The sequence below is a fragment of the Schistocerca americana genome, chromosome 11 (assembly GCF_021461395.2).
Source record: "Schistocerca americana isolate TAMUIC-IGC-003095 chromosome 11, iqSchAmer2.1, whole genome shotgun sequence".
Taxonomy (NCBI): domain Eukaryota; kingdom Metazoa; phylum Arthropoda; class Insecta; order Orthoptera; family Acrididae; genus Schistocerca; species Schistocerca americana.
The window spans coordinates 106,492,446-106,516,456 of record NC_060129.1 but is presented as its reverse complement, the minus strand read 5'-3'; the positions used below and the strand labels follow the sequence as shown (position 1 = coordinate 106,516,456).

Here is a 24,011-nt window from a genome sequence, read left to right as displayed (position 1 = left end):
AACAATTATATCGGGCCACAACAGTATAGTCAGCCAAGTCACTTCACTCTCCCACATCAAAAGAATTCTTTGCAGCCTCAAAATGCGACACTTTCTCACCAACTCAACCAACAGTTCAGGAACAATAATCAGGACAATCCGTCGCATGCTTTTCTTAACACCGCCAGTGACAATAGCCAAGGAAACCCGACAATGTTTTTACATGGAGGCGAACCAAGCATCAAACGCAATGTCAAATGACACGCAATTAAGTGAAGCACATTTCGTATGGTATACGAACGCAAGTTTTGAGCCTGCTACTCAAGTAAAATTAACTGACATTTCAACTCCACCTATGTCGGAAAACTAGTAGCAGCTTCTTTATGCCTCCACAGGGAAGCTGCGGAACAAAATTACAACACCCTGAAGTAACATTAGACGACAAGTTAAGACAAGCTCTCATATCTTTAATCACTCATGCCAACCTAAGAAAAAAGGCCCATGACAAACACATTACCAAAGTCTTATCGTATTATGTAAACGAACGAGTGCTTTTAAAGACCGACTTCAAACCATTTTTGACTTATCATAAGAATTGGAAGTGGCAGTGCTTGTATGAAGGACCATTTATTATACTAAAAAAGCCGCACATTGGTTGCTATCTATTAGCTGACCCTGTGTCTGGATGCATAAAAGGATTGTTTCATCATGCAGACTTTATATATATATATATATATATATATATATATATATATATATATATATATATAAGTGTACATAAGAATATTGCACAGGACTAACACCCTGTCCACCTGCCTCCACAAGAGAAGTTATTTATGTGTGTGCCTGAAATGAAATAGATTTATTGTAGGAGAGCAAGATTTGCCTTAGATGTAAGTTTTAAGTTAATTGAGCCATGAGCAGCGACAGCCAAAGAGCTGAAAAACAAATAATATAGGAGGGACGTGCTAAGTGCCACCTGATATTACCAGTTTTAAGTATAACAAAGCTCTCTCCTCTTGAGTGAAATAAATTAAAATGATCATTCGGACCAGAATGGTATCTCGTAAATAAAAGTTGATTAAGGTCGCTTACTCTTAGGAGGGAAATGTTATGTTATGTATAAGGAGTGTTTGATAGCAATTTTTATGAGACCACCTGTGAAAAGCAGTTGATACAGACCGCAGCTTAGCATATATGTGTCAAATAAATCAATAACGATCCAGGTAGCAGGAAAGAAGTGTGCAACTCAATTACTCTTATTACTGTACCGAGAAAACCGTATGCGCTCATAGGAATTTTACGGCAGAGTGCAGCTGAAATATTTACAAAGATCAATTATAAGTAAAATAATTTAGTACCAGAAGTATTTTTTATGTTTTTTTAAAAAAAAATTTTTGGGAACCCAATTTTGCGATACCCAGAACAGAAGATAGCTAACAGACACTGTTCACTGCTAATGCATGGTATAAGTAATTTTAGATATGTATAGAGAAATGCTTGGAGAGCTGGATCGGACGATACTGAGACTACTGTATCGATTTAATTACGCTAACTACTTATCATGAAAAACTAGCGTGATAAGGCACAATTTATGTTATGCTCATCATTTCATACATTATTAAAAGTTTGACTTAAGATCTTTTCACCCCATAAAAGTCTATTCTGTTTTCCTCTAATCAGTATCCTTATCTTCCTACCTTATCTAGTGGAGAAGTGAACTTTACCGACTGACAGCAAGCTTGATACGTACAGACTGTACGTATGGATGGTCGTGAAACTTTAGTTGTTGACAGAATATGCATATTCTCCGCGAACCGCGAATTCAATTAAGGTTTGTTATGTGCAACTGCACGACAGAGAACACAAAGCTTCCCAATTTCCCTAATGGAAACTTGAACATGAGCTGTTCATCCCATAAGCGAAGCCATAATGACTATGTCTTCAAACAAACGACGTAATTAACACAGAAAAAATAAGAGCTGAACTTGAGAAAAGAGTAATTATTGTAAAAAGAGAAGAGTAACAAGTTTTCGAACAAGGTGTATGCCCTAAACCTAAAGTACTTTGGAAGCACGAACTATGAATAAGAGACACTTTTTTCCGTCAGGCCTTGTAGTCATAGAGATTATTTTTCCTTTGTAAATAATATTTAGACATAATATGTATGCCGAATGTTAATTCGGTAGTAGGTGACTATGGATTGGGGGTAAGAAATGAAAGAGGAAGCCGCCTGGTAGAATTTTGCACAGAGCACAACTTAATCATAGCTAACACTTGGTTCAAGAATCATAAAAGAAGGTTGTATACATGGAAGAAGCCTGGAGATACTGATCGGTTTCAGATAGATTATATAATGGTAAGACAGAGATTTAGGAAGCAGGTCTCAAATTGTAAGACATTTACAGGGGCAGATGTGGACTCTGACCACAATCTATTAGTCATGAACTGTAGATTAAAACTGAAGAAACTGCAAAAAGGTGGGATTTTAAGGAGATGGGACCTGGATAAACTGAAAGAACCAGAGGTTGTACAGAGTTTCAGGGAGACCATAAGGGAACAATTGACAGGAATGGGGGAAAGAAATACAGCAGAAGAAGAATGGGTAGCTTTGAGGGATGAAGTAGTGAAGGCAGCAGAGGATCAAGTAGGTAAAAAGACGAGGGCTAGTAAAAATCCTTGGCTAACAGAAGAAATATTGAATTTAATTGATGAAAGGAGAAAATATAAAAATGCAATAAATGAAGCAGGCAAAAAGGAATACAAACGTCTCAAAAATGAGATTGACAGGAAGTGCAAAATGGCTAAGCAGACATGGCTAGAGGACAAATGTAAGGATGTAGAGGCTGATCTCTCCGGGGGGGGGGGGGGGGGGGGGTAAGATAGATACTGCCTACAAGAAAATTAAAGAGACCTTTGGAGGAAAGAGAACCACTTGTATGAATACCAAGAGCTCAGATGGAAACCCAGTTTTAAGGATTGAAGGGAAAGCAGAAAGGTGGAAGGAGTATATAGAGGGTCTATACAACGGCATTGTACTTGAGGACAATATTATGGAAATGGAACAGGATGTAGATGAAGATGAAATCGGAGATATGATTCTGCGTGAAGAGTTTGCCAGAGCACCGAAAGACCTGAGTCGAAATAAGGCCCCGGGAGTAGACAACATTCCCTTAGAACTACTGACAGTCTTGGGAGAGCCAGTCCTGGCAAAACTCTACCATCTGGTGAGCAAGATATATGAGACAGATGAAATACCCTCAAACTTCAAGAAGAATGTAATAATTCCAATCCCAGAGAAAGCAGGTGTTGACAGATGTGAAAATTACCGAACTATCAGATTAATAAGTCACTGCTGCAAAATACTAACGCGAGTTCTTTACAGACGAATGGAAAAACTAGTAGAAGCCGACCTCGGGGAAGATCAGTTTGGATTCCGTAAAAACATTGGAACACGTGAGACGATACTGACCCTACGACTTATGTTAGAAGAAAGATTAAGGAAAGGCAAACCTACGTTTCTAGCATTTATACACTTAGAGAAAGCATTTGACAATGTTGACTGGAATACTCTCTTTCAAATTCTAAAGGTGGCAGGGGTAAAATACAGGGAGCGAAAGGCTATTTACAATTTGTACAGAAACCAGACGGCAGTTATAAGAGTCGAGGGACATGAAAGGGAGGCAGTGGTTGGGAAGGGAGTGACAAAGGTTAGTAGCCTCTCCCCGATGTTATTCAATCTGTATATTGAGAAAGCAGTGAAGGAAACAAAAGAAAAATTCGGAGTAGGAATTAAAATCCATGGAGAAGAAATAAAAACTTTGAGGTTCGCCGATGACATTGTAATTCTGTCAGAGACAGCAAAGAACTTGGAAGAGCAGTTGAACGGAATGGATAATGTCTTGGAGGATACAAGATGAACATCAACAAAAGCAAAACGAGGATAATGTAATGTGGTCGAATTAAGTCGGGGGATGCTGAGGGTGTTATAGTAGGAAATGAGACACTTAAGGTAGTAAAGGAGTTTTGCTATTTGGGGAGCAAAAACTGATGATGGTCGAAGTAGAGAGGATATAAAATGTAGACTGGCAATGGCAAGGAAAGCCTTTCTGAAGCAGAGAAATTTGCTAACACCGAGTATAGATTTAAGTGTCAGGAAGTCGTTTCTGAAAGTATTTGTATGGAGTGTAGCCATGTATGGAAGTGAAACATGGACGATAAATATTTTGGACAGGAAGAGAATAGAAACTTTTGAAACATGGTGCTGCAGAAGTATGCTGAAGATTAGATAGGTAGATCACATAACTAATGAGGAGGTACTGAATAGGATTGGGGAGAAGAGAAGTTTGTGGCACAACTTGACTAGAAGAAGGGATCGGTTGGTAGGACATGTTCTGAGGCATCAAGGGATCACCAATTTAGTATTGGAGGGCAGCGTAGAGCATAAAAATCGTAGAGGGAGACCAAGAGACGAATGCACCAAGCAGATTGAGAAGGATGTAGGTTGCCGTAGGTACTGGGAGATCAAGTGTGCTCCATGCCGCCGTTGGATAAGCTGCTGCACCAGCAAGTCGTATACTCCTAGCTCACTCATTTGTTACATAGTTTAATTCTTAATTTCTTTGCGTGTTTTTCGTACTTGCATTGTTTAATTCATAAATTTCGGGCGTATTATAGTATTTAAGAGTTCTACCATCCCGTTTTAGTACCTGAATAGAGTAAATTCGCGTAGTCGTTTGTCTTCTGTTTTTGTTTTGAACGGCCAGTGTCGGTTGGTCAGTCATTGTGCTCCCTGCCGCCGTTGGATAAGCAGCTGCAGCAGCAAGTCGTATACTCCTAGCTCACTCATTTGTTACATAGTTTAATTCTTAATTTCTTTGCGTGTGTTTCGTACTTGCATTGTTTAATTCATAAATTTCGGGCGTATTATAGTATTTGAGAGTTGTAGCATCGCGTTTTAGTACCTGAATAGTGTAAAATCGCGTAGTCTCCTTCCGCCGCCGAGCAGTGTCAGCAGTGCGCAAGTAGCAGCATTACTGCATTTACTAGGCAATCTTGTATTTTAATAACCGTTTAAATATTGTCGATTTGTTTGCGCTCTCTGTAGATTAGTTCAGACGTTCTTTGCAAAACAGTTTTTAGCATGGATAGGGACTGCAACTGCTGTGTTCGGATGCAGGCTGAGTTGGCATCCCTTCGCTCCCAGCTTCAGGCAGTGTTGGCTTCGATCACACAGCTTGAGGCTGTTGCCAATGGGCATCACTGTGGGGGTCCGGATGGGGGTTTGTCGGGGACGGCCAGCTCGTCCCACGCATCCCCCGATCGGACTACGACTGTGGTTGCCCGTGGTACTGCCCGCATTGAGGCTGATCCCTCACCTGTGGTAGAGTGGGAGGTCGTCTCAAGGTGTGGCAGGGGGCGAAAGACATTCCGGAGGGCTGAGCGGAAGGCCTCTCCAGTTTGTCTGACGAACCAGTTTCAGGCTCTGTCTCAGGCTGATACTGATCTTCGGCCTGACATGGCTGCTTGTCCTGTTCCAGAGGTTGCCCCTCAGTCTGCAAGATCCGGGCGGTCGCAGAGGGTGCGCTTACTGGTAGTTGAGAGCTCCAACGTCAGGCGCGTAATGGGGCCCGTTAGGGAAATGGCAGCAAGAGAGCGGAAGAAAACCAATGTGCACTCCGTGTGCATACCGGGGGGAGTCATTCCAGATGTGGAAAGGGTCCTTCCGGATGCCATGAAGGGTACAGGGTGCATCCATCTGCAGGTGGTCGCTCATGTCGGCACCAATGATGTGTGTCGCTATGAATCGGAGGAAATCCTCTCTGGCTTCCAGCGGCTATCTGATTTGGTGAAGACTGCCAGTCTCGCTAGCGGGATGAAAGCAGAGCTCACCATCTGCAGCATCGTCGACAGGACTGACTGCGGACCTTTGGTACAGAGCCGAGTGGAGGGTCTGAATCAGAGGCTGAGACGGTTCTGCGACCGTGTGGGCTGCAGATTCCTCGACTTGCGCCATAGGGTGGTGGGGTTTCGGGTTCCGCTGGATAGGTCAGGAGTCCACTACACGCAACAAGCGGCTACACGGGTAGCAGAGGTTGTGTGGCGTGGGCTGGGCGGTTTTTTTAGGTTAGATGGCCTTGGGCAAGTACAGAAAGGGCAACAGCCTCAACGGGTGCGGGGCAAAGTCAGGACATGCGGGGACCAAGCAGCAATCGGTATTGTAATTGTCAACTGTCGAAGCTGCGTTGGTAAAGTACCAGAACTTCAAGTGCTGATAGAAAGCACCGAAGCTGAAATCGTTATAGGTACAGAAAGCTGGCTTAAGCCAGAGATAAATTCTGCCGAAATTTTTACAAAGGCACAGGCGGTGTTTGGAAAGGATAGATTGCATGAAACCGGTGGTGGAGTGTTCGTCGCTGTTAGTAGTAGTTTATCCTGTAGTGAAGTAGAAGTGGATAGTTCCTGTGAATTATTATGGGTGGAGGTTACACTCAACAACCGAGCTAGGTTAATAATTGGCTCCTTTTACCGACCTCCCGACTCAGCAGCATTAGTGGCAGAACCACTGAGAGAAAATTTGGAATACATTTCACATAAATTTTCTCAGCATGTTATAGTCTTAGGTGGAGATTTTAGTTTACCAGATATAGACTGGGACACTCAGAAGTTTAGGACGGGTGGTAGGGACAGAGCATCGAGTGACATTATACTGAGTGCACTATCCGAAAATTACCTCGAGCAATTAAACAGAGAACCGACTCGTGGATATAACATCTTGGACCTACTGATAACAAACAGGCCCGAACTTTTCGACTCTTTAAGTGCAAAACAGGGAATCAGTGATCATAAGGCCGTTGCAGCATCCCTGAATATGGAAGTTAATAGGAATATAAAAAAAGGGAGGAAAGTTTATCTGTTTAGCAAGAGCAATAGAAGGCAGATTTCAGACTACCTAACAGATCAAAACGAAAATTTCTGTTCCGACACTGACAATGTTGAGTGTTTATGGAAAAAGTTCAAGGCAATCGTAAAATGCGTTTTAGACAGGTACGTGCCGAGTAAAACTGTGAGGGACGGGAAAAACTCACCGTGGTACAACAACAAAGTTAGGAAACTACTGCGAAAGCAAAGAGAGCTTCACTCCCAGTTTAAACGCAGCCAAAACCTCTCAGACTAACAGAAGCTAAACGATGTCAAAGTTAGCGTAAGGAGGGCTATGCGTGAAGCGTTCAGTGAATTCGAAAGTAAAATTCTATGTACCGACTTGACAGAAAATCCTAGGAAGTTCTGGTCTTACGTTAAATCAGTAAGTGGCTCGAAACAGCATATCCAGACACTCCGGGATGATGATGGCATTGAAACAGAGGATGACACGCGTAAAGCTGAAATACTAAACACCTTTTTCCAAAGCTGTTTCACAGAGAAAGACCGCACTGCATTCCCTTCTCTAAATCCTCGCACAAACGAAAAAATGGCTGACATCGAAATAAGTGTCCAAGGCATAGAAAAGCAACTGGAATCACTCAATAGAGGAAAGTCCACTGGACCTGACGGGATACCAATTCGATTCTACACAGAGTACGCGAAAGAACTTGCCCCCCTTCTAACAGCCGTGTACCGCAAGTCTCTAGAGGAATGGAGGGTTCCAAATGATTGGAAAAGAGCACAGGTAGTCCCAGTCTTCAAGAAGGGTCGTCGAGCAGATGCGCAAAACTATAGACCTATATCTCTGACGTCGATCTGTTGTAGAACTTTAGAACATGTTTTTTGCTCGAGTATCATGTCGTTTTTGGAAACCCAGAATCTACTATGTAGGAATCAACATGGATTCCGGAAACAGCGATCGTGTAAGACCCAACTCGCTTTATTTGTTCATGAGACCCAGAAAATATTAGATACAGACTCCCAGGTAGATGCTATTTTTCTTGACTTCCGGAAGGCGTTCGATACAGTTCCGCACTGTCGCCTGATAAACAAAGTAAGAGCCTACGGAATATCAGACCAGCTGTGTGGATGGATTGAAGAGTTTTTAACAAACAGAACACAGCATGTTGTTGTCAATGGAGAGACGTCTACAGACGTTAAAGTAACCTCTGGCGTGCCACAGGGGAGTGTTATGGGACCATTGCTTTTCACAATATATATAAATGACCTAGTAGATAGTGTCGGAAGTTCCATGCGGCTTTTCGCGGATGATGCTGTAGTATACAGAGAAGTGGCAGCATTAGAAAATTGTAGCGAAATGCAGGAATATCTGCAACGGATAGGCACTTGGTGCAGGGAGTGGAAACTGTCCCTTAACATAGACAAATGTAATGTATTGCGAATACATAGAAAGAAGGATCCTTTATTGTATGATTATATGATAGCGGAACAAACACTGGTAGCAGTTACTTCTGTAAAATATCTGGGAGTATGCGTGCGGAACGATTTGAAGTGGAATGATCATATAAAATTAATTGTTGGTAAGGCGGGTACCAGGTTGAGATTCATTGGGAGAGTGCTTAGAAAATGTAGTCCATCAACAAAGGAGGTGGCTTACAAAGCACTCGTTCGACCCATACTTGAGTATTGCTCATCAGTGTGGGATCCGTGCCAGATCGGTTTGACGGAGGAGATAGAGAAGATCCAAAGAAGAGCGGCGCGTTTCGTCACAGGGTTATTTGGTAACCGTGATAGCGTTACGGAGATGTTTAATAAACTCAAGTGGCAGACTCTGCAAGAGAGGCGCTCTGCATCGCGGTGTAGCTTGCTCGCCAGGTTTCGAGAGGGTGCGTTTCAGGATGAGGTATCGAATATATTGCTTCCCCCTACTTATACCTCCCGAGGAGATCACGAATGTAAAATTAGAGAGATTACAGCGCGCAGGGAGGCTTTCAGACAGTCGTTCTTCCCGCGAACCATACGCGACTGGAACAGGAAAGGGAGGTAATGACAGTGGCACGTAAAGTGCCCTCCACCACACACCGTTGGGTGGCTTGCGGAGTATAAATGTAGATGTAGATGTAGAAGAAGCTTGCACAGGACAGAGTAGCATGGAGAACTGCATCAAACCAGTCTCAGGACTGAAGACCACAACAACAACAACTACTCCACTTTGTAGCAATAATGCAGTCATCAATTAATGGACACGTATATGCTGCTGCGTGTGAACCGACTATAGACAGGTAATAAACGGACACCTATAAAACTTGTGCGTGTGCACTTTAACATGACGACCAAATACATGTGCGCACGAAATAATAATAACGTGTGAAATGAAAAGGTGATAACTCCACGGACACGTGCGGAATTCCATGTGTGAAGTAATGTTATAAGTACTTGCACCACGAAACCACTATGTAGAAAACCGAACTGTGCAAGTGAACAACTGTTGTGCTTATCGCAACCTGTATTGTACGCCTTTCCACAGACACATTCTTCGACACAGCTACGGGAGTTGCCGCATCTGACTGCTTCGGTAATTCCGAGTCGATGAAAAACTGTAAAAACTCACGACACGGCTAGTAGGCACCAAACGTTCTGCCCCTCTCGGAACACTGCTGCTGGCGTTGTGAAGCCTTCAAGTTACTATCACATGACTATGACAAACGGACGTAACACAGAGTACGCTGTGCCCAACAATCCAGTTTCCTTTGCACAACGATCGCGGACTCCAAATGTGTTTGAAATACTTTCAATATAAAATCTGATAAAACCATGAGTTAAGCATTTATATACCTTATAAAATCATCAAGACACTAATCTGAAATGTCTCAAACTCGACTTTGACAATTGCTACCGGACTTGTAGACCAGACCAAGTAATGACTAAAACTTGTCGACCCAAATAAAACCAGAAAGATAAATAAATACGATAACTAAGCACTCCTAAGAGAATGAGACCTTATGTACATAAACATTATTGTTATCCTTACCTAATCCACTTTCCTTTTAGACTAAGTTATTAGTAAATAAGGACATTCTAATACAGATTTTCTCTGTATTTTTCATGTACGAGAACATGATTGGAAGCTCGAACATGCATCAAGTGAAACAGACCGCCACCAAACGGCTCAACACGTTGCAGAACCAGTCTTCCAGTTCCTGATCCACGACAAATTTCCAACGCACCGTCATATCCAGACAAACACTTCAACCTCCACAGTGAAGCTGATGCCCTACGTTTCCTCCACTATGAAAGTACAATCAATTTCCCTCACTCAAGTGTAGTGCTGCCAATTATACCTGAAGTTCTACCACTCCCAGGGCAAGTCATACCTACCCAAAGCGCAGTAAAACATTTTTTTTTTTTTGCATGTCATGAAAGCCATAAATCAGTAAAGTGCTAAGAGTTTAGCGCAAGAAATCTACGTCCAGACCACGACAGAAATATTCCTGAAAATGGTTCAAATGGCTCTGAGCACTACAGGACTTAACTTCTGAGGTCATCAGTCCTCTAGAACTGAGAACTACTTAAACCTAACTAACCTAAAGACATCACACACATCCATGCCCGAGGCAGGATTCGAACCTGCGACTGTAGCGGTCACGCGGTTCCAGACTGTAGCGCCTAGAACCGCTCCGCCACCCCGGCTGGCCCTGTAAATGTCACTGTATAACAAGAATATCAGTTCTTTGTAATATATTTTTCCAAGAGTGCACACTGCTCCCAGACTTCCTGCGAAGTCAAATTATTTATTTCTTTGTTATTTTTTTAATATTTATTATGCCATGTATAATGTATCTATGTATATGTATTTTTAGCTTAATTTCATTGTCTCTTACCGAGAAATGAACATCTGTTATCCTTGTATAATACATTAGAACGAGTCCGGCTCAATAGTCACGTAATTACTCCATGAACAATATACCATCATTTTCAGTCGTACTAATATATTTACCTGTTACTCTTTATGTCAACCAGTTTGCCTAATGTCATATATGAAATCTATTGTAAAGAATTCTAGCAAGTAATACCAATTTGACTGATGAAAGCAATAATATTACAACTACGCGTGAGTCGCGATGATCCTGACTGAGTCATCACGCCGGCCCGGGGTAGCCGAGCGGTTCTAGGCGCTACAGTGTGGAACCGCGCGACCGCTACGGTCACAGGTTCGAATCCTGCCTCGGGCATGGATGTGTGTGATGTCCTTAGGTTAGTTAGGTTTAAGTAGTTCTAAGTTCTAGGGGACTGGTGACCTCAGAAGTTAAGTCCGATAGTGCTCAGAGCCATTTGAGCCTTTTTTTTTTTTTTTTTTTTTTTTTTTGGAGTCATCGCTCCTCACTCGGAAAGCAATGTAACATTAATGGATTTCAGATACTTTGCAAATGATGTATTTGTCATAAAGATGCTCAGCATCACAGCGCGAGAGTAAAGAGACGAAATGTTTTTGTAACGTGCGCCTATTCCAAGACGCGTGTCCAGCGTTTAAATACTCTAAATAAACACTATAACCCGCTGGGCGCAGATATTTAAAATTATTGCCGCATCGCTTGATACAAGAAGCAGCGAAACAGAAGACAGAACAATCTATCATTTGTTAAGAAATATTCTAGAGCTTTCATTACTCTGGTACTTTTGGTCGCTGACATGTTGAGACGTACTACATAGCATTGCCACCAGTTGTATTTTTACCTTACGTAAAAATTATGTGAAACAACGAAGAAACGTCTCGGTAGCTCGGGTGAAGAAGGAACGGACTGACAAAGCAGCAATTGTTGGACTGCGCCATGTACAAAATAAATATCAGCTGTAACCCATGTACTTATTCTGTACTTGTCAGTGTCTGGAAGTTTAAAACCAATTTGTTCAAGATATATTAATATTTTACGATGGAGTAATTTTCTTATTGTTTTTTTTTCACTAACCAAAAACGATGTTCAAATTGTATATTTGCTTTGTACAGGTTCGCTCTTTATCGCAGTGTCTCGATTTTATTTGGGAGACCACTAATGTGTTCAACTTCCGATCTGTTAATCTTTCTCTTACGAAATTCGACTAATTTGCTTTCATTTCTATTTTTATATTCACATAGGACCCTTAGGTATTTTCATCGAAGATTCTGATAGCGTGCAGGCAATCCAGGTCAAAAGGTCAATTAAGAAAACCCCTTGGCGTAATCAATCAGTACGTCTCGTGAACACAATCGAGAACCGACGCATCGGTGATCAATTAATAATCCTTCTCTCTTTTTAAATCGTACTGAAAAACGGCCACACAGGATAGCTGTAAGTACGCAATCTAGTGTTAGGTTTTATTTTGCCAGTAAATATTACCAATTAACAGTGACAGCATCACTATTATTATTAACTACTATTTCTTATACAGAATAAGCAAGTTACTAACGCCAGAACAGGAAGTGAAAAATGGCTAAGCAGTGATGGCTACAGGACAAATGAGAGGATTTCGAGGTACACATTACTAGTGGTAAGATAGATACCGCCTACAGGAAAATTAAAGAGACCTTTGGAGAAAAGATGAATCTAAATGAATATCAAGAGCTCAAATCGAAATCAGTTCTAAGCAAAGATGACAAGGTCGAGAAGTGGCGAGACCATGTAGAGGGTCTCCACAAGGGCGATGTACTTGAGGGCATTATTACGGAAATGGAAGAGGACGTAAGTGAATATGAAATGGGAGATATGATACTGCATGAAGAACTTGACAGAGCACTGAAAAACCTACGTCGAATCAAGGCCCCTTGAGTAGACAACATGCCATTAGAACTACTGACAGCCTTGGGTGAGCCAGCCCTGACAAGACTCTACCATCTGGTAAGCAAGATGTGTGAGACACGTGAAGAATCCTTAGACTTCAAAAGGAATGTAATAATTCCATTCCAATCCCAAAGAAAGCAGGTGTTGACACGTGTCAAAATAACGGAACTATCAGTTTAATATTTCACGGCTGCAAAATACTGGCACGAACTCTTTACAGACGAATGGAAAAACTGGTTAAGCCGACCTCGCGGAAAATCAGTTAGGATTCCGTAGAAATGTTGGAACACGTGAGGCAATTCTGACCCAACGATTTATCTTACACTAGGGAAAGGTAAACCTACGTTCCTAGCATTTGTAGACTTAGAGAAAGCTTTTCACAATGTTGACTGGAAGTCTCTTTCAAATTCTGATGGTAGCAGTTGTCAAATACTGGGAGCGAAAGGCTATTTACAATTTTTGCAGAAACCAGTTAGCAGTTATAAGAGTTGAGGGGCATGAAAGGCAAGGAGTGGTTGGGAAAGAAGTGACAGGGTTGTAGCCGATCCCCGATGTTCCATTGAGCAAGCAGTAAACAAAACAAAAGATAAATTTGGAGTAGGAATTAAAAACCATGGAGAAGAAATAAAAGCCCTTGACGTTTGCTGATAACATTGTAATTCTGTCTGAGTCAGCAGAGGACCTGCAAGAGCAGTTGGACTGAATGCACAGTGTCCACAAAGGATGATATAGGATGAACATCAAGTAAAGCAAAACGAGGATAATGGAATGTAGTTGAATTAAATGACGTGATGCTGAGGGAATTATAGTAGGAAATGAGGCACTTAAAGTAGTAGAGGATATAAAATGTAGACTGGCAAAGGCAAGGAAAGCCTTTGTGAAGAAGAGAAATCTGTTAACATCAAGTATAAATTTAAGGGTCAGGAAGACTTTTCTGAAAGTATTTGTATGAAGTGTAGCCATGTATGGAAGCGAAACATGGACGATAAATAGTTTACACAAACAGAGAATAGAAGCTTTCGAAATGCGGTCCTACAGAAGAATGCTGAAGATTGGATGGGTACATCATGTAACTAATGAGGAAGTACTGAATACAATTGGGGAGAAGAGGAATTTGTGGCATAACTAGACTAGCAGAAGGGACCGATGGTAGGACATCTTCAGAGGCGCCAAGGGATCATGAATTTAGTATTGGAGTGCAGCGTGGAGGGTAAAAATCTTAGAGGGAGACCAAGAGATGAATACACTAAGCAGATTCGGAGGATGTTAGATGCAGTAGATACTTGGAGATGAAGAACCTTGCACGGGATAGAGTAGCACGGAGAGCTGCAACAGACCAATCTTTGTACTGATGACCACAACAACAAGACGTTTCAGTTACGACGAAGTTGTTTTAAAAGGACCAAGGTAGACCATTACCTTGGGGCGGATGTTTGGTCATCTAAGTTCCTGAATCCGAGAGAGCGTAAAAATTTGTTCCACACAGTGCTGGCGCGTGTGACAACAAGTATAATTGTTGGTCCACTATCTTAATCTCTACATTAGCACACTGTTTCCTTGTGTTTGGGTGCAAGATTAACTACTGTAGAGACTAGGCGCCTTTTAGCGTGCCCGTTTGATGTGTTAAATAATAGATTGAGCCAATAGGTCGCCGGTTTGAACTGAGTGGCTTATCATGATTTTCGGTACTGATTTGTAACTTCGAACTGTCTCTCGGAGCGAGGACTGTAAATTTTAAATCATGTCAGATTTCTTGAACAATTGTGTTGGAAAACTTAATGAGTATAAGCAGCTCTTATTTCAGATTTTGCTTGTATAGAGCGTCTCCATATTGTTCATGAAGATACTTTGGTTTTGTTGTCTATGTAACTAGTAAATCTTTAGCCATTGGTTAGTGTACTAAGAATTTGACTAAAAGCCTGAATACATTTAAATTCACTTATTGATTCTTTCATTTTTTGACCTATTATTTCATTCTGTTTGAATTTAACTGAATGCGTCACTCGGTGTTAAGTTCGAAGCCACCGCTGTTGTTGATCTGTGAAGTGTGAGTAGTGTTGCTAGACGGCCTTAGAGTAAAAATACAGTTAAATTTTGTTAACGTTTCATAGGCTGTGGCTCATATAACATGCAAAATTCATTAATCATGGACCTCTGTAATTTTTCTAGTTATCGAGTTTGATTGATGAATTCGTATTGTGTAATAGACTGTTTAATTTGGGCACCAGCACCTTACCCCTCCAACCTAGCTCCATGCCACTTGAAGTATTGCACGCAAGAGATAAACCGAATGAGGTAGCACAGTCTTAAACAGACTGGCCTTGTATTCGGGAGGGTGGATGCTCTACTCTTCATCTACTCATCTAATTTAGATTCTTGTGGTATCTCTAAATCATATCCGGTAAATGCTAGGTTAATTCCTACTATAAGGTCACAGCTAACTATTTGTCGCACTCCTGCCATTCTAGACCTATAAGCCTGCAAATGTCTCTGTATGTGACTTACACTAATTTATCGTTCCTAAATTGTAATATCAAGACGTGTCCAGTATGCCTGTAAAAAGTGATCTACTAATTAAAGACTATTACTACTACTACTACTACTACTACTACTACTAACGTCATTACTACAACAACAACACATAAATGCTAAGTATTCTTACATACCTGTTCAACACATGCATGGGAGGGTGATCAGGAATGTTCTGGACACAGTGCAACACACTCATGTGGGCATATTACCGCATTCGTTCCTCAGTTTATCCACATTCAGAGGTACAGTTTTCAGTCCTTCCTTGCCTTCTACCGGTAATGGTCGATCTACAGTAGTTGCTAAGTAGCATGCCATACGGCTATAACTGCTGTTACCAAGAACGTACCCAGTACCTGAGCTGAGGGTCAATTCCTACTAATTTTGTGGGTGGGTAATGTGTGGAGAAAACAAAAACCTGATTAACATGTGTGATCGACGTACTATCAAGCCAGTCTCTGCCATAGCAAGGCTGGTTACTTATGCAAAGTGGTAACAAACCCAAGAAAGCAGCAATAGGTTTATTTCTGGAACGTCCTTGCAGATTAAAACTGTGTGCTGGACCGAGACTCGAACTCGGACCTTTGACTTTCAAGTGCTCTACCGACTGAGCTACCTAAACACGACTCACGACCCCTCCTTACAGCTTCACAGTACCTCGTCTCCTACCTTCCTACTTGCCCGCGAAAGGCAAAGGTACCGAGTTCGAGTCTCGGTTAAGCAGACAGTTTTGATCTCCCAGGAAGTTTCATAACAACCCAAACTCCGCTGTAGAGTGAGAGTTTCATTCCGGAACTCTCGCCTGCTTCAGTTGTCATTTGGATCCGACAAGTTTACATAAAAGCAACTTTCGTTCATGAACCACTGCTAGTAGCACCAATACATAAATTGTGCTGTAAGAAGCAATAGTAAGTAACTTTCAGAGCTAATGTTAGCCAATACGGGAGTTCTTAATAAGAACTGTCGCGCTACAGGTCGCGGAAAGTAATGTAGAAAAGAGAGAAACATAGCCGGCACTTTTCAGTGTGGACAACACTGAGAACAGGAGACAGCCAAATCGAACGAAGTTACACTCACAGTATATACCTACCGTACGTTGATGGCAGGAGTATGTAGAGACTCACCAGACACGTCGGGCGCCGCGGCAGCCAGTGCAGTGGTGGCCGGCAGCGAGACTCGCCTCTTGTACTGGACTGGGCTGCCGCCTCCCACCCACTCTGTCCGCAGTTTTCCTCGAGACTCCCTCCCTGCCCCCACTCCTTCCCCCTCCACCCTCCGCACCGACAACGATAACCCTTGCATAGGTCTGTCGTTCGAAGTATTTCTGCCATCTGATCTTAAACGAAGCACTAAGAAATCTTGCTCTTACGCAAACCCAGTGAGTGAATTCAAGTCACGTATCGTGTCGCCCAGTGGCCATACTGGCACCGTAATGGAAGATGATGCACTCGGTCTTTCTAAAATGTTTCACCCGAAATACGGTCGCTCCTTCCAGTCACTGCAGGAACACTGAAATTGCAGAGACTGAGATAAGCGATCGCGCAACACAGTGGCTGGAACCTGGAATCGCTTACTAGTAAAAAGCCCTGTGCGCCACATCAGATGCTGCTCATTCCCAGGCCCAGTCCACTCCATTCTCACTGCGACGTACTTTGCCCGCAGGAGGTCTTCATTTCCGTTGCCTTTCTCTCTCCTTCTCCGAGATACGCAAGCCGGACAGAAAATTGTTCCCTCTCAGGAGGCGCCTCCACTTGCCGTCAGCACTAAGTCCATAAATTATATGAAACAATTCGTGAGATGATATCACATTCTAAGAGTATTTTTCTTTGCATAATTAGAGAAAAAAATTGTGAAAATCGAAGTAAATTTTTCCAACGCCTGCAGACATTGTAATTTTCATTATTTTCACCTGCGTTAAGGTTCATATTCTTAGAAAATAAGTTATTATTGTAAAATCAAAACCTTTTTGATTTCAAATGAATATCGGAATGGCTATGCTACACACACTTCTCTACTCACAACCTTCAGCGGACATCACAGCATAACTCTGTTATTTTTGGCTGAAATCATTCAAAAAATTCACAGAAACTATTCGAAACATGAATGAAAATTGTCAAAATTTGATTAAATTGTAATTAATTCCTTGCACCCAAAACAAAATCCCAAAAAATCTGTCAAACAACATCTTAATGTGGTTTCCCCCAATAACCCGAGGAAATGGTATCAAGGAATGGTATGAAATATAAACTCAAAACATCACCGAAATTAGTGTTGAATGCTCTAACGGCGCAATTAGGCGAGCGTTCTGTCTGCTGTCTGTGGAGGATGCATTTCACGCTAGAGATTGTTGTGTGGTGCTTTGGGATTCTACATCCTACTCCACACATCAAAAACAATTTTGAATCAGCCCAGTTCCCAGAACTCCTGAAAACAGGACTGTTCAGAGCTGTCACTAAACCCACACAAAGATGTAAACAACCATGAATGACCAGCGCCTAATAGATTGACGCGTCCGACAGCCGATCAGTTCCAGTCATTCCTCCAGGAAGGAGGTATACAGCTCGTTTTGTCTGTAATTAAACCATGCCTAGACGGTCAATACCAGGGTTCGATCGCGTGTGGATTGTTACTTTGTACCAGCAAGGGCTCTCAACAAGAGAAGTGTCCAGACATCTTGGAGTGAGCCAAAGCGGTGTTGTTCGGACATGGAGGAGATACAGAGAGAGATAGGAACTGTCGATGACATGCCTCACTCAGGCCGCCGAAGGACTGCTACTGCAGTGGATTACCGCTATTTTCGGAGTTTGGCTCGGAGGTACCCTGACAGTAGCGCCACCATGTTGAATATGCTTTTCGTGCAGCCACAGGACGTCGCGTTAGGCTGCATGATGGGCACCTTGACTCCTGATGTCCTAGGCGAGGGCCATCTTTGTAACCACGACGCCATGCAGCGCGTTTCAGATAAGCCCAACAACTAGCTGAATGGACCGCTCTTGACTGGCATCACGTTCTCTTCCCCAATGAGTGTCGTATATGCCATTAACCAGACAACTGTAAGAGACGTGTTTGGAGGCAACCCCGTCAGAATGAACGCGATAGATACACTGTCCAGTGAGTGCAGCAAGGTGGAGGGTCACTACTGCTTTGGGGTGGCATTATGTGGGGCTGACGTACGTCGCTGGTGGTCATGGAAGGAGCCGTAATGGCTGTACAATACGTCAATGCCATCCTCCGACCGATAGCACAACTATATCGGCTACATACGGGTGAGGCATTCGTCTTCATGGATGATAATTCGCGCACCCATCCTGCACATCTTCTGATTGACTTCCTTTAGGATAACGGCTTCTCTCGATTGGAGTGGTCAGCATGTTCTCCAGACCTGAACCCTATCGAACATGCCTGGGATGGATTGAAAAGGGCTGTTTATAGACGACGTGACCAACTAACTACTCTGAGGGATCTACGCCGAATCTCCGTTGAGGACTGAAGCAATCTGGACCAACAGTGCCTTGATCTTGTGGATAGTATGCTAAGACGAGTACAGGCATGCATCAACGCAAGAGGACGTGCTACTGGGTATTAGTAGTACTGGTGTGTGCAGCAATCTTGACCACCACCTGCTGAAGGTCTCATGCAATACGTGGTTTCAACAAGCAATAAAAAGGGCAGAAATGATGTGTATGTTGATCTATATTCCAATTTTCGGTACACTTTCAGGAACTCTCGGAACTGAGGTGACACAATTTTTTTTTTTTTTATGGGTGTATATTGTGGGCCCAGTAATGCTTTTTAATGTGAACAAAAACCACGGTGTTCATTCCAACGCGGTGTTGCCCTCTCTTCTGCACACATTGCGCCGTCGGTGGACATTACGCATCGTTTGACAAGAGGCCAAACGGCGAGACGCCTGAGCACACTGCACGGCGTCAGGCAGCTGCTGCCCGATCGCTGTGGTCGCTGGCCCACAGGAGGTGTACAGTCGTGAGTGCGGCTGTGGGAAACGTCATTACCGCGAAGTGTCAGATTCCAAGTGTGCTCTCTGTGCAGTCCGCTTCTCTATGTTCTCTGGGAAACTTTTTGAGAATGGTGCGTATTAACTGACAATAGCAACTCCTGTCAGCTTTGACAACGTGTGGCCCTCTTATTGCGTCGCTGTCAGTTAGGACCTTGTTACGATCACTGTCCTTGCACCGCAATGCGTGGCTGCGTGTAATGTACCATTCCTTTTTGATACCTATGTACAAATGAACCAGCTTCAGACAACGTACGGACAGAGGCAAGTACAAACACGATAGGATCTTTTTGCCAATTTATCACGTCCCGACATCGGCCTACCGTCTTGTGCTCATTGCATACAAAACAGCCGGCACTTTCAAATCGATTGGCTGCCTCTACTGAAGTTACGTTTTCCAGCATTTCTCAGGACTCCAGAGTGATATTTCCCGAGGTGGCCTTCTCTTCAGAAGATAATTAATGTCATATCTTACAGCCATGCTGATGGTTCCATAGTATTCACACCATCAACTGCTTTCTTAAGTATTGCATTTATTGCATTATTTCCGATGTCTGAGGATATTTTGCCTGTCTCATTTGTCCTGCTCACCACGTGGAATAATTTGGTCATATCTGGCTCTCCCACGCGCCTCAATAATTCAGAAGTAATGTAGGTCTACGCTAGGTTCATTGTTTCGAGTTTAGGACTTCCACAGATCTGTGAAATTGTTATCCCAGTATAGTATCTCTTATCACACCTCCTCCTAATTCTCCTAGTCTTTCTGTAATGGTGTCCTCAAGATTTTTTTCCCGTTATATTCATTTGCTTATCCGCCATCTGTTTGCCAAGCTACGTGTTCAATCCACCTCCATTACAAACTCAGTGCAGTCGTAATTCCACCTTTCACGTAGGCCTGTACTCAGGTACATTTATAAACTTAGGTTTCAACAACATTTTTGTGGGTTTGCGACCGCATTGTCAATATATATAAAACTACCCACGTTTCCTTTCCTGTTGTAAGCCACACCTTCTTCAGGGTATTTTTGTTTACTGCTGAATCAGAAAACATTGTTTCTTATATACCTGCAGACATGGCTGTCATCTACTTCTGATAGGCTCTCCGGTTTCCACCAATGAAAAGAAATAATAAAAACTCCCACAGTGACTTCTAACATCCCTCCCCTTCATCCTCAACAGTCTCAAACTCTGGGAAAAGGAAGTTCTGAAGTATATCGAGATATGTGCTTGAGTGAACAGTGTTCTCGGCAAAGAAAAATGGACTCAACATCTTTTCCTGTGAAACTACATAAAACACATCAAATTTTGGAGAATTCCTGTCATGTTGTACAACTTCATGTGGTTGTTCCATGCCCCACATTCAGACGACTTCATTTACCAACACGCTGGCGTCTTGAAGTGCGGGGATTTTTAAATCAAAGAATCACCGAACGACGGATTGGTCGCGATGGACCGTATGATTGAGCCCTACATTACGGCCCTACATGGTCACCGAGCTTGATTGTATGTGATATTTCTTGTGGGGGTTTATAAAAGACTCTATGTGCCTCGGTTATCAACATCAATGAATGAGCTGAGACATCGCATAACACCAGTTGTGGAAGCTGAAACTCATGACTTGCTCGCTGTAGTGTGGAACAATTTGAATACCAGATTGACATATGCCATTCACCTCAAGGGTGTGAAATGAACACCTATGAAAAGGTATGAAAAAAAGACTTTCTAAGTTTCCCGTTAATTAAAAAAGAATATTCATTGTAACATTGTTGTTCAGTAAGTGATGCCCCACATTTTTTTAAAAAGCCATTCATATACATAAACAAACGTCCTTGTTGCTGCACCACATTTTATTTTTGTTCTGTGTGCCGATGAAGCTGAGAAGATGTCACAGCCTTAGTACAGCGTCTAAATGGCGTCTACATACGATTCACGTTACAAGTGGCATGCTTTTATTGAATAATTGTGTGCAGAAAAAGAAACCGTTGTGAACATCCATAAACGCTTGTGTGCAGTGTATGGCGATGCTGCAGTTGTTAGGAGTTCAGCTGGGCGATGGGTAAAGAAAGTTACAGCCTCAGGAAATGCAGAAACAGAGCTCCATGGTCAGCCACGCTCGGGACGTCCTGTCACAGGCACTGCTCCGGACATGCTGAATAGTGCGGATGCCATTATTCGTGCCGACCCGCGCATCACAACTCGACAATTGGCTCTACAGTTGTCGGTCAGCAATGGAAGTGCCTCTGCAGTGATCGAGACTCTGGGATATTGAAAGAGGCGCTCACGATGAGTTCCACGAGTGCTCACAGCGGACCACAAGATTCAAAGCAAGGTCTTTTCATCTGAATTGTTGGAGCGTTTTGAGACCGACAGAGAGGCCTTTCTGTCACGGATCGTTACTGCGGACGAAGGCTGGGTGCACCACTTTGCACCTGAAACAAAAAGGCAGTCCATGGAGTGGCATCGTCCTCGTTCACCACAAAAGAAGAAATTCAGGACAAAGCCCTCTGCCAGAAAAGTCATGGTGACAGTCTTCTGGGATTGTAATGACGTCATTCTCATGGATGTGATGCCTAGACGGTCAATCATTAATTCAGAGGCATACGTAAAGACTCTGAACAAACTCAAGATCCGTTTCCGACGTGTTCGATCAGACAAGAATCCGGCAGAAATATTGCTCCAACACAATAATGCACACTCGCACAAAAAGCAGAGAACACGTGAACATATGGGCAACTTAGGTGGGACATCACTTCATCATCCATACTACAGTCCAGGCGTGGTAACCTCGGCCTTCCTTCTCTTTGGGCCACTTGAAGATTCTCTATGGGGAACACACTTCGAAGACGACGAGAGTGTCAGTGATGCAGTGAAAACAGGGCTACGCCTACAGGGAATAAATGCACTTCCACAGCAGTGGCGTAAGGCCATTGATCGTGATGGAGTCTACGTAGAAACATAGGACATGGACAAGACATGTTGATGTATATTGTCACCTAATTCTGACTCTAAACAGTAAATATGTTCTGAGACAAATAATGTGGGGCATTACTTATTGAATGACCCTCGTATATGTATATTAGTTACAAAAATGTTGTTCTTGTTGTGGTCTTCAGAGACTGGTTGGATGCAGCCCTCCATTCTGCTCTATACTGCACAAGCTTCTTCAAGTAACAACTGCAAAATACATCCTTATGAATCTGTTTAGTGTATTCATGTCTTGGTTATCCTCTATGGTTTTTGCCCTTCACGCTGCCCTCCAACACTAAACTGGTGATCCCTTGATGCCTCAGAACACGCCCTACCGACCGATCTCTTCTTCTAGTCAAGTTGTGCCACAAATTCCCAATTGCCTTCAGTACCTCCTCATTAGTTTAATTGATCTACCCATCTAATCTTCAGCATTCTTCTGTAGCACCACATTTCCAAAGCTTCTATTCTCTCCTTCTCTAAACTAATTACCGCCCATGTTTCACTACCATATATGGCTACACTCCACATAAACAGTTTCATAAAAGACTTCCTGACGCTTAAATCTATACTCGATGTTAACAAATTTCTCTTCTTCAGAAACGCTTTCCTTGCCACAGGCAGTCTACATTTTACATACTCTCGACTTCTACCATCATGAGTTATTTTACTTCCCAAATAGCAATACACATTTAGTACTTTGTGTCTCATTCCTAGTCTAATTCCCTCAAAATCATCTGATTCAATTCGACAACATTCAATTATCCTCGTTTTGCTTTTCCTCCTTTCAAGACACTGTCCATTCCGTTAAACTTCTCTTCCATGTCCTTTACTGTCTCTGACAGAATTGCAATGTCATTGGCAAATCTCTGCTCCATGATTTTTAATTCCAACTCCAAATTTTTCTTTTCTCTCCTTTACTACTTGCTCAATATACAGATTGAATAACATCAGGGACAGGTTACAACCCTGTCTCACTCCCTTCCCAAACTATTGCTTTTCTTTTATGCCCCTTAACTCTTATAACTGCCATCTGCTTTCTTTAAAAATTGAAAATAGCCTTTCGCTCCCTGTATTTGGCCTCTGCCACCTTCAGAATTTGAAGGAGAGAATTCCAGCAACACTGTCTAAAGCTTTCTCTAAGTCTACAAATGTTAGAAACGTAGATTTATCTGTCCTCGACCTACCTTCTAAGGTAAGTCATAGGGTCAGTATTCAAAAATGTAGACTTGCCAAATCGGATTATTCTTTCAGATACAGCATGTATAAGTAAAACGGTGAAATAATTTTGCGTGAACCTGTGCATTGAACATTTCATAAATTATGCAAACAGAAGTCCTCTGTACATCCTTTTCCTCCTCCGCAGACCCGTTCTTGGAAGAACGGTCAACAAATCATTGGGCCACAGTTACGCTGTTTGTCTGTAGCTCAACTGCACTGGTGGGTAATTGCTTCTTACGAAAAAATTAATAAATAAACGTTGATAGCGACTGTTAGCGGTGTGGGGCAGTGGTTCGCTAGCGATATGGGGCGCCTCGCCTTCCTTAAATCGACTTCTTCCTACGTCACTCCGATAAGGCGGACGCGTGCGCAGTGCACCGGAGAGGCAGTTCCAGTTCGCAGCCTAGCAACATGACGAGAGCTGCAAGGACGTAGCGGCTCATTCGTCTTGTACTGCACTCGTTTCTTCTTTTTGTTTGCCAGCCCCAGGTCGACGATATTTCCCAACTGGAGCAAAAACTTGATAGTGGCATCTACCCTCCCCCCAACCCATCGTCTGTTTGCGATAGGACACAAAAAATTTAAAAAAAATCGATTTT

General features: G+C 42.7%; 1 protein-coding gene across 1 annotated transcript in view; it reads right to left on the bottom strand.

The window, feature by feature from the left end:
* LOC124553326 (ankyrin-2-like) overlaps window positions 1–16,511 on the bottom strand; it is a 66,806-nt gene extending 50,295 nt beyond the window's left edge. Inside the window, exon 1 of the mRNA XM_047127204.1 lies at window positions 16,334–16,511. Within this exon, the coding sequence (XP_046983160.1) occupies window positions 16,334–16,511 (178 nt within the window). The remainder of the gene's footprint in view (window positions 1–16,333) is intronic.
* Between the last annotated feature and the right edge of the window lie 7,500 nt (window positions 16,512–24,011).